Raw genomic sequence first — 12,398 nt, 5'->3', positions numbered from 1 at the left:
CCAATCTGACGCTGCTGTTTTTAAAATTAAGACGCGCTGTAACAGAGGTGAATTCAGACCATGACGACGGTTCTACATCGGAGCAAGAATGCACGTCACACTTTTGCCATCGCTGTACTTTGTATATGTACACGGGAAGCTCTGCAGTCTACTTGTGACTTTACGCTGTAGGAAGTAAGTAAATAAATAAAGGTAAAGTAAATAACATTCGATCTGGCTCTTATATACAAAGTACAGCGACGGCAGCTTCCACCTGCAGCTATAGACTCTCCACTCTAGTGTTTAGATCTGGACGGTGTATGTGCCCCAAAAAAAAGTTTAACTGCATTCTCGTACCATTGCTTGCGTACTAAAGTGCCAGCAGGCACTTTTTGTGGCATTACAGGTATTTTTTGAGCATGCCCGTGTCGATCAAACATAGGAAGCTCTGCAGTCTCCTTGTGACTTTACGCTGTAGGAAGTAAGTAAATAAATTAAGGTAAATAACATTCGATCTGGCTTTTATGTAAGTAACATAGTGAAAAGTCAAGCAAAATGACACTTTTTATTGACTAACTAAAAAGATTACAATATGTAAGCTTTCGAGGCAACTCAGGCCTCTTCTTCAGGCAAGATGTAAGTAACATATAAATGTTAATGTTTTGGGCACATGCACCATCCAGATCTACAACAACAACAACATTTATTTATATAGCACATTTTCATACAAAAAGTAGCTCAAAGTGCTTTACATAATGAAGAAAAGAAAAATAAAAGACAAAAAAAGAAATTAAAATAAGGCAACATTAGTTAACATAGAAAAAGGAGTAAGGTCCGATGGCCAGGGTGGACAGAAAAAACAAAAAAAAACTCCAGAAAGCTGGAGAAAAAAATAAAATCTGTAGGGGTTCCAGGCCACGAGACCGCCCAGTCCCCTCTGGGCATTCTACCTAACATAAATGAAATAGTCCTCTTTGTAGTTAGGGTTCTCACGGAAGTCACTTGACGCTGATGGTCATACAGACTTCTGGCTTTTAATCCATCCATCATTTTTGGAACATCATGGTACTTAGAGTAGCCACCACCAAAAGGACACCGGAAAAGGAAACAGAAGAGAGAATAGGGGTTAGTACAGATTTTAGAGCCAACTTGAATGGTTATTATAATGAATTGGATATACAGAGTATCAGGATTAAATTACAGTGAAGTTATGAGAAGGCCATGTTAAAATAATATGTTTTCAGCAGTTTTTTAAAGTGCTCCACTGTATTAGCCTGGCGAATTCCTACTGGCAGGCTATTCCAGATTTTAGGTGCATAACAGCAGAAGGCCACCTCACCACTTCTTTTAAGTTTTGCTCTAGGAATTCTAAGGAGACATTCAGTTGAGGATCTGAGGTTGCGATTTGGAATATAAGACGTCAGACATTCCGATATATAGGATGGGGCGAGATTATTTAAGGCTTTATAAACCATAAGCAAAATTTTAAAGTCAATCCTGAATGACACAGGTAACCAGTGTAGTGACGTCAAAACTGGAGAGATGTGCTCGGATTTTCTTTTCCTGGTAAGGAACTACTGCAGTCTGCACTAGTTGCAAACGATTTATTTCTTTTTTGGGTAGTCCTGAGAGGAGTGCGTTACAGTAATCTAGTCGACTGAAGACAAACGCAAGAACTAATTTCTCAGCATCTTTCAATGATATAAGAGGTCTAACTTTTGCTATGTTTCTTAAGTGAAAAAATGCTGTCCTAGTGATCTGATTAATATGCGATTTAAAATTTAGATTACAGTCAACAGTTACCCCTAAGCTTTTTACCTCCGTTTTGACTAAACACTAGAGTGGAAAGTCTATAGCTAAAGGTGGAAGCTGCTGTCGCTGTACTTTGTATATAAGAGCCAGATCGAATGTTATTTACTTATTTACCTTTATTTATTTACTTCCTACAGCATAAAGTTACAAGTAGACTGCAGAGCTTCCCGTGTACATATACAAAGTACAGCGATGGCAAAAGTGCGACGTGCATTCTTGCTCCGATGTAGAACCGTCATCATGGTCTGACTTCACCTCTGTTATAGCGCGTCTTTATGTGAAAACAGCAGTGTCAGATGGGGAGGGGGGGTGTGGGATGGTGAATGCGACTGAGAGAATAAAACTGAATAAAAAAAAAAAACAAAGCTAACCTTCACAAGTATCATAAATTTACATCCACTGTTACAGACGGAAATAAAATATGTTTTTATTCTAAAATAGTAAGAATAAGAGCAGCTAACTTCTCAAAATGGACTCATCCAGGGTTGAACCCATGAAGTTTTGAGTACCAGTCAACAGTTGATACCGTTGTGCCACGGAAGCAGTCTTAGCAAACACGTGTCAATGTCGCACCCTAACGCGGGTTCTTTTTCTGCAGTTATATTCTTGAATAGAAGTTCACTTGTTCTGTTATATTTGTACCTTTTGTGAAAGCGTTTATTTGATATTTGGACTTTAGGCTTCACACATTAAACACTTTGTATCTACATTTTGTCAATTATTACTAAAACATGAAAAACATTTCTGTTTTAATGATGTGTTTACATAGATTGTTGTAGATACGGAACACACATGAAATGCATGTGTTCCAAATAATGATACGGTATTTATAAAAGATGTCATTTTGCTTGACTTCTCACTCAATACAACTCTTAAGCAACTGACATGCAGGTAAACAGACTTGAGCTGAGAAAACTGTGCGACGGTGGGGGATATGATAGCGGGGTGCTTATCGACACATTTACAGGACAAAAGATGCTGATGGAGAGGTGCAAAGCGATTTATGGTGGGACGGATCTACGAGTTTTTTCGTAGGCTCTGGTAATTCTAGTGTTAAAGCATGCTCCTTTCTCATTTTCATTTAAAACTTATAAACACTACCATATTATTTTTTTAAGAACTTCATTTGTCTAAAGTACTACATATTCACAAGCACATGTGCATTAATCAGTACAAATTCTGATGTCTAATAAATCACTCTTTATGGAAAAACCTTTCAGTTCGGCCTGATGTCAAGACAACATTAAGGGTTTCCAGAGCAATCTGTCTACACATCTTATATGAAATATGTCCCAATAATTTTCAGTTCTGACATCAGACTCCTCTCATTTTCTGTACTGCTTTTCTTTGGTAGGGGCTGGGTAATCATGAATGGTAACCCAAAGAAGCTTTTTGGAGCCTCAGTTTCCCTTCAGGACTTGCAAATAAAATGGTGTTGGAGTTACATGAAGGAAAACCGTGGTTACTGCCACAAAATAAGTATTATGGTAGGACTACCTGTGTTTAGTTATAGTGCTTTTGGTTAATCAGAAGTACTATGTAACTAAGTACTTTTCTGTATAAAATATTTGTAATTTTTATTTTATCTTGCTAATAGTATTAATTTGAGCTGTTACTATTGAACATGCCACATGCAGTTGCCCATGAGTGAAATATTTCTGCTACAGATCAATTCCTGCTTTTCTTAGAGACTTGGCTTTTGTTGATGGTCCTTTACAAAACTGAATTTTACAGTTTTACAGGAAACTGTATTCTTTTGAATTGAAACTGGTAATAAGTAGAAATAATGTGAATTTTGAGTATAATTATCATTAGATGTTTATGATGTTCATTTGTTTATGTTGTTCACTCATGCGTTTTCTTTGTTTTTCATTAGTTGTTTGTTCAAACTTCATTTATTTATTTTTTTCCATACCCATAGCCAGACCTTAAAGTTCTAATAAGAAATTTTGTTTTCCTTTAACTTATTACAAACAGAAATGATGTTTACAGACTGCACACTTACAAGGCCCATATAATGAATTGATAATTTAAGCATTGTACAGAAAAGAACAAGTGAAAAGAAATAATTTTGTGTAGTCCAAACAGCATGGACAGTGGAAAACATTTACAGTCAGGAGAAGCGAATTTTGGTGGGATAGTAGGTCCTTTGTGACATTGGTGTGAAAGAGACTGCAACAGAAATCCGTATTGAAGGACATCACCAACAGCAGTATCCGGTTATGTAACAGAGGTGATTTAAATTTGATTGACTCAAAACTAAAAACTACAAAAAATCTTGACTCTCCATTAGCATCAAAGCAAAAAATTAGTGCTGTTTCAGTATATAGTATAAATGAAATGCATGTATGGCCAAGTACTTCATGCTGCCACTGTTTGACTACCTATGAATCTTGCTTCATAGGTTATGTCAAATATAACATCACAATAGGCAGTGAAAAGCTAAAAATCAGTTTCTTTTTGAATTTGTCACATTTTGCATGTGATTTTGCAATTCTAAAACTTACTAAAAACAGGTATTTGGGTTTGATTGTTTTTTTTAAGTTTTTTGGGACTAGGGAGTGTAGAAAGAAAGAATTCAAGAAAAGAAAATTGATTATTAAGGATTTTGGCAACACATTACTCAGAAAAGGGTCTAGATTAAAATAAACGGGAGGGAAAAGTATCTTTGTGAAGTGCAGCATGTCTAAACACAATCCAAGATAAGGCAAAAAGACAAACTCTAAAATAAATGCTGTAATCCAGCGAGACAATGAAATTGTTACGTTGAGAAATAAAAATGCAGTAGTTGCTACCTATGATGACATCGGAAGCAACTATGCTGGTTTTGTCAATGCTGTTATTTTACCTTTACGAGCGCTCATGAAATAATCTGGAGCAGCACACTGACTGATGGGAATTGTAGTTCCTGCGTTGGCATTTGCAGGCAGGGCTCTTGCTAACTGCATCTTCTTTAAATTTTTTCTTTGTCTACTCCATATCTCATTTTTCTGTATATCTTGTCACGTTGTCTCTGTTTTTCCTGTGCTGGGCAGCTGCCCTTCTCCACTTGCCTCCAGCCCCAGCGTTTACAGATTTGCTGCTCTGCTTGCAGCATTCATTTTAATAAAGTGAACACCCCATTTCTCCATGCTGTAACAGCTCAGGCAAAGAAAGGATGTGGTGTGTAAGAATACCTCACTCGCTACAGCTTTATTCTTCTTCTTTCGGCTGCTCCCATTAGGGGTTGCCACAGCGGATCACCTTCTTCCATATCATTCTGTCATCTACATCTTGTTCTGTTACACCCGTCACCTGCATGTCCTCTATCACCACATCCATAAACCTTCGCTTAGGCCTTCGTCTTTTCCTCTTCCCTGGCAGCTCTATCTTTAGCATCCTTCTCCCAATATACCCAGCATCTCTCCTCTGCACATGTCCAAACCAACGCAATTTCGCCTCTCTGACTTTGTCTCCCAACCGTCCAACTTGACTGACCCTCTAATGTACTCATTTCTAATCCTATCCATCCTCGTCACACCCAGTGCAAATCTTAGCATCTTTAACTCTGCTACCTCCAGCTCTGTCTCCTGCTTCCTGGTCAGTGCCACCGTCTTCAACCAATATAACATAGCTGGTCTCTCTACCGTCCTGTAGACCTTCCCTTTCACTCTTGCTGATATTCGTCTGTCACAAATCACTCCTGACACTTTTCTCCACCCATTCCACCCTGCCTGCACTCTCTTTTTCACCTCTCTTCCACAATCCCTGTTACTCTGTACTGTAGATCCCAAGTATTTAAACTCATCCACCTTTGCCAACTCTACTCCCTGCATCCTCACCATTCCACTGACCTCCCTCTCATTTACACACATGTATTATCTTGTTCCTATTGACCTTCATTCCTCTCCTCTCTAGAGCATATCTCCACCTCTCCAAGTTCTCCTCAACCTGCCCCCTACTATCGCTACAGATCACAATGTTATCAGCAAACATCATAGTCCACAGGGACTCCTGTCTAATCTCGTCTGTCAACCTGTCAATTACCATTGCAAATAAGGAAGGGCTCAGAGCCGATACCTGATGTAATCCCACCTCCAACTTGAATACATCTGTCACTTCTACCGCAGACCTCACCATAGTCACACTTACCACGTACATATCCTGTACAACTCTTACATACTTCTCTGCCACTCCCGACTTCCTCATACAATACCACAGCTCCTCTTGAGCCACCCTGTCATATGCTTTCTCCAGGTCCACAAAGATGCAATGCAACTCCTTCTGGCCTTCTCTAAACTTCTCCATCAACATACTCAGAGCAAACATTGCATCTGTGGTGCTCTTTATTGGCATGAAACCATACTGCTGCTCACTAATCATCACCTCACTTCTTAACCTAGCTTCCACTACTCATTCCCATAACTTTATGCTGTGGCTCATCAATTTTATTCCCCTGTAGTTACTGCAGTCCTGCACATCCCCCTTATTCTTAAATATCGGCACCAGTACACTTCTTCTCCACTCCTCAGGCATCCTCTCACTTTCCAAGATTCTGTTAAACAATCTGGTTAAAAACTCCACTACCATCTCTCCTAAACACCTCCATGCTTCAATAGGTATGTCATCTAGACCAACGGCCTTTCCATTTTTCATCCTCTTCATAGCTGTCCTTACTTCATCCTTGCTAATCTGCGGAGGTGAGAGGACGCTGGCGTTGATTGTTCGCCGCTTCTCCCTCTGACTCTTTGTTTAATGTTTTTATGTTTAATGTTTTTACTATTATTTATATTTTACTAACTTTATTAATTTACTATTTTTCTTTTAGTGTTCATTAGTAAGTTTCGTATTTTTTCTGAAAGCTTTCTTGTACTGTTTTAATCGTTTGCCGTGGATTTTACGGATTTTATCAAGGTTTTGTTGCCTACTCACTTGCTGCCTGGATATACTGTTCTACCGTTTGCTGTGGACTTTATGGATTTTATTAAGCTATGCTAAGGTAAGCTTTTTGTTGTCTACTCACCTGTTGCCCGGATATACTGCTTTAGATTTTCAGCACTGTCTGGACAGCATTCCTCCCTACCTCTTCAGTCTGAATGGCGTTCAGTTATTCTAACTCACAACTCCGCCGACTTAATCCTGCAACCACTCCTGAAATGAACATCTCCATCATCAAAGAACTGGGACTTCTTCGCCGTCCTTGTTACATTCACAGAGGATCCAGCCGAAAGTTCGTCTTCCATAACCAACCAAAGTGTTCTGCTACCAACATTCCTTCTTTCTGGTCATCTGTCGCACGTTTGACGCGTCATCAGAGCACAGTCGCTCCAATGACTATCAACACTGGAAGTATCGTGAGATCTCTGGACTCTAGCATGGGATACACCCGAGCCACTGACAGAAATATCGCGAGGTCTTCACATCCCCGGCTGGATTTATTTTGTGGAACGGATTCTAAGCTGCGTGGAGTGGATTTTAATGTTCTGCGTCCTGTACAGAGATTTACTTCACAGTCATTGGTTAAATTTGAACTATTTAATTCTCAATCTATCAGCAATAAATCCATACTGATTGAAGAACACATCAGGGAAAAAGGACTTGACTTCATGTGTCTGACAGAAACCTGGCACCAGTCAGAGGTTTACTCTGCCTTAAATGAAGCCTGTCCACTTGGCTACAGTTACTTGGAGGCATCTCGCAGCACTGGGCGTGGTGGTGGACTAGCTGTTATCCACCGTCAGGACCTGGGGTTGTCCCCTATCTCGATACCTGCAATATCTTCCTGTGAGTGCCTTGCATTTAAATGTAAGCCCCCGTTTCCCCTGACTGTTCTCCTTATCTATCGACCTCCAAAACCCAATTCTGCCTTTATTCCGGAAATTACTGATCTTCTCACAACACTCTGTGCTACTTCTGCCAACATCATAATCTTAGGAGATATAAATATTCATGTTGACAATCCCACAGGTTATCTCACTGCTGATTTCCTTGAGCTGCTAGATTCTCTCAACCTACAACAACATGTTGATGTTCCCACACATTCTAGGGGTCACACTCTTGACTTGGTCATTTCAAACTGTGCCCCAATCAGGAATCTACAGGTATTTGATCTTGGTATTTCAGACCACAAAGTTGTGTAATTGGAGCTGCCCTTTTTCTCCTCCCGTATCAAACCAAAACGACAGATCTACTTCAGAAATCTGAAGAATATCAATGTGGATGCCTTGGCCTTGGACCTTACATTTCTCTCCTCTGACTTTATCAGCTCCCTCTCTGTTGCTGACCTCGTGGATTTTTACAACCAGTCCCTGAGCAGTCTCCTGGACTTCCACGCCCCTTTAACATCTAGGTCCATCTCATTCTCGTGCTCAGCACCTTGGTATACCTGCGAGCTGCGAAAAATGAAGGCGGCTGGGCGTGTCCTTGAGCGGCGGCTCAAGGCCTCTGGGCTGACTGTCCATAAACAGGCTTACAGAGAACACATGAGAGCGTATGCAGAAGCTCTGAAGGTTGCACGGTCCAAGTTTTATTCCACCATCATCAGAAATGGCTCCAGCAACCCTAAAAAACTTTTTTCAACCATAAATCATCTTCTCAAACCTCCTTTACCTGCCCATTCTGAGACCACTGATGACAGATGCAACATGTATATCAACTTTTTTACAACAACAACAACAACAACAACATTTATTATTTATATAGCACATTTTCATACAAAAAGTAGCTCAAAGTGCTTTTTAAACAAAAAGTTGATAATATCCGTTTACACCTCTCTACCAAGGATATCTTGCCCTTCCCAACTGTTGACTCATTGTCTGAGACCGTCAATCCTCTTTGCTCTTTCTCTGTTGCCACACGGGAAGAGGTGGAGGATGTCATCAGGAAAATGAAACCGTCTACTAGTTCCCTGGACCCTTTCCCCTCACCCTTGCTGAGGGCCAACATTTCTGCCATCTCTCCACTTATCACCAGGATAATAAATCAGTCCCTCCTGGCTGGCCATATTCCTTCTGCACTAAAAACTGCTGTCATCAGACCTCTACTGAAAAAATCCACCTTGGATCCTGAAGTTCTCTCCAATTATAGGCCCATCTCCAATCTTCCGTTTCTCTCCAAAGTTCTGGAAAAAATAGTTGCTGCACAACTTCACGATCATCTCAAACTGAACAATCTGTTTGAAAAGTTTCAGTCTGGTTTTCGCCCTGGCCATAGCACCGAAACAGCCCTGGTCAGGGTCACCAATGATCTTCTGATGACGGCAGATACTGGTTCACCTTCACTACTTATCCTCCTTGACCTGACAGCTGCTTTTGACACAATAGACCATAACATCCTTCTTCACCGCCTGCAATACACTATTGGACTCTCAGGAATTGTTCTAAATTGGTTTACATCATACCTGACTGGCAGAACTGAGCATGTCGCCCTTGGCAGCGCAAAGTCCCACACCCACAACGTCACCTGTGGTGTTCCACAGGGCTCTGTGCTGGGCCCTATCCTTTTTACTATCTACATGCTCCCCCTTGGAACTGTCATTGGCAGACATGGTTTATCGTTCCATTGCTATGCCGATGACACCCAGCTTTACCTCAGGACTACTCCCACCTCCTCTACTGTTCCTCTGCCAACATCTACATTGTCTACCTGCCTGGAGGAGATAGAGGCATGGATGAGGCTCAGTTTTCTTTAGTTGAACAGATCCAAAACAGAAGCCATCTTAGTTGGTACATCACATCATCTTTGCTCTTCTACCATCACCAGTATTACTTTCTCTGGCCAAAATATTCCTCTTTCCACATCTGTTACTAATTTGGGTGTTAGAATGGACTCCCAACTTACTTTTGACACCCACATCAAATATCTCTGTAAGTCATCTTTTTTCCATCTCAAGAACATCGCCAAACTCCGCCCATTACTCACCCTGGCAGATGCAGAGAAACTCGTCCATGCCTTTGTCTCTTCCAGGCTGGATTACTGTAATGCACTCCTCATTGGGATTCCTGGCAAGAGTATCCAGAGACTCCAGTATATTCAGAACAGCGCTGCCAGGATCCTGATGAGGGTGCGAAAGTATGATCACATCACCCCAATCCTGAAAACCCTTCACTGGCTCCCTGTTTCATTCAGAATAGAGTACAAGGTCTCCCTTCTTACCCATCAGTGCATTTATGGACATGCCCCTCTTTATCTACAGGAACTCCTTACCCCTCATAACTCCTTACGTTCCCTCCGCTCTGTACACACTAACACTCTTCAAGTCCCCAGAACTAAGCTCAGCAGCATGGGTGACAGGGCGTTTTCATCGGTGGCGCCGAGGCTGTGGAATGCCCTCCCTGATTACCTGAGAGCCCCACAGTCGACTGAGGCCTTTAAGCGAAACCTAAAAACTCATCTTTTTAGAAAGTCATTTTGTTAAAGTATTTTATAGACTCTTCTGTTTTTTTTTTATTTTATTATTCTATTTTTACTCTGTAGCACTTTGGGATTGCTAAAATATAAAGTGCAATATAAATAAAATTTATTATTATTATTATTATTAATCTGTTGCACTTCCTGATTCACTCTCTCCACATCATCCAACCTCTTCTCTCTTTCATTCTCTTCATTCATCAGCCTCTCAAAGTACTCTTTCCATCTGCTTAACACACTCTCCTCACTTGTGAGTACGTTTCCATCTTTATCCTTTATCACCCTAACCTGCTGCACATCTTTCCCAGCTTGGTCCCTCTCTCTAGCCAGGTCCTTTTCTTCCTCCTTAGTGTCCAAACTCTTATACAACTCATCATACGCCTTTTCTTTAGCCTTCGCCACCTCTTTCTTCACCGTGCGCCTTATCGCCTTGTACTGTTGTATACTTTCTGCATCTCTCTGACTATCCCACTTCTTCTTTACCATCCTCTTCCTCTGTATACTCTCCTGTATTTCCTCCTTCCTCTTTCCAGATGTCACGCCAAGCACCCTTCTTGCTGTCACCCTTACTACATCTGCTGTAGTTTCTCAGCTGTCTGGTAACTCTTCACTGCCACCCAGTGCCTGTCTCACCTCCTCCCTCTACTCAACCTTGCAGTCTTCCTTTTTCATCTTCCACCATTTGATCCTTGGTTCTGCCCTCACTCTCTTCCTCTTCTTGATCTCCAACATCATCCTACAGACCACCATCCTATGCTGTTTAACTACACTTTCCACTGTCACCACTTTGCAGTCTTCAATCTCCTTCAGATCAACTCTTCTGCATAGGATGCAATCTACCTGTGTGCATCTTCCTCCGCTCTTGTACGTCACCCTATGTTCCTCCCTCTTCTTAAAATACATATTCACCACAGCCATGTCCATCCTTTTGGCAAAATCCACTATCCTCTGACCTTCTTCATTCCTCTCCTTGACACCATACCTACCCATCACCTCCACGTCTCCACTGTTCCCTTCAGCAACATGCCCATTGAAATCCGCTGCAATCACCACTTTCTGTCCCTTGGGTACACTGTTCATCACTTCATCCAGCTCACTCCAAAAATCTTCTTTCTCACCCATTGCACACCCAACTTGTGGTGCATATGCAGTAACAACATTCATCATCACACCTCCAATTTCCAGCTTCATATTCATTACTCTGCCTGACACACTTTTCACCTCCAAAACACTCTTGACATACTGTTCCTTCAGAATAACTCATACCCCATTTCTCCTCCCATCCACGCCATGATAGAACAATTTGAATCCACCTCCGATCCACCTGGCCTTACTCCCCTTCCATTTAGTCTCTTGCACGCACAATATATCAACCTTCCTTCTCTCCATCATATCTGCTAACTCTCTCTCCTTACCAGTCATACTGCCAACATTCAAAGTTCCTACCCTCAGTTCCACTCTCTTTACTGTCCTCCTCTCCTCCTGCCTCCGGACACGTCTCCCCCCTCTTCTTCTCCTTCTTCTTCTTCTGCCAACAGTAGTCCAATTTCCGCCAGCACCCTATTGGCTAACAGTACAGGTGGAATTCATTGTTAACTCGGGGCTCAACCAATCCAGAATGGAAATTTGTATGGTTGTACGCATATTAATTTGGCAAAATTTTACACCGGATGCCCTTCCTGACGACACCTCCCCATTTATCCAGGCTTGGGATCGGCACGAAGAAACACACTGGTTTGTGCATCCCCTGTGACTTTATTACCGACAAAAAAAGTGTTAGCTAATATTCCTTTTTCATTAACATCACAATTATTATTAAATCAGTCAAAGCCTTTTTGAGATTTTTCATTTTTCAGGATTGGTTCTCTTAAATACTGATATATCGAAGTATCCTTTGCTAATGGATAACTGTAGCCCCAGATGGACCATCCTACCAAATTTCAGATTTTTAACTTGACGGAAAATAGTGTTTTTGTTGATGAGTGACTAAGTCAACTTTGCATTAAATATATATAAATTGCAAATGATAAAATCATGAGATACTTTGTGATACCCATTTCTGGGCTTCATCAGCGGGAAAGAAGTGCATTTCTAAAAATGAGCAAAACAATTCCAATAAAAAAATCCTTATAAATACTCAAACTCATTTTTGGGAGTAAAGATACTGCCATTATTTTGCATGTTGTAATTTGATATTCTGATTATTTTATCATATTCTA

General features: G+C 41.0%; 2 protein-coding genes across 2 annotated transcripts in view; one reads left to right on the top strand and one right to left on the bottom strand.

Moving 5' to 3' along the window:
- The window catches only part of usp16 (ubiquitin specific peptidase 16), a 182,743-nt gene that overhangs the window by 10,010 nt on the left and 160,335 nt on the right, over window positions 1–12,398 (top strand). The gene's annotated exons all lie outside the window — the stretch shown is intronic.
- Window positions 10,673–12,398, bottom strand: part of LOC127527343 (craniofacial development protein 2-like) — a 68,863-nt gene continuing 67,137 nt past the window's right edge. The window contains exon 2 of the mRNA XM_051925761.1: window positions 10,673–11,172. Within this exon, the coding sequence (XP_051781721.1) occupies window positions 10,822–11,172 (351 nt within the window). The 3' untranslated portion in view covers window positions 10,673–10,821. The remainder of the gene's footprint in view (window positions 11,173–12,398) is intronic.

This window comes from Erpetoichthys calabaricus, chromosome 4, assembly GCF_900747795.2.
Source record: "Erpetoichthys calabaricus chromosome 4, fErpCal1.3, whole genome shotgun sequence".
NCBI lineage: Eukaryota > Metazoa > Chordata > Cladistia > Polypteriformes > Polypteridae > Erpetoichthys > Erpetoichthys calabaricus.
This window is presented reverse-complemented; position numbering and strand designations above follow the sequence as displayed.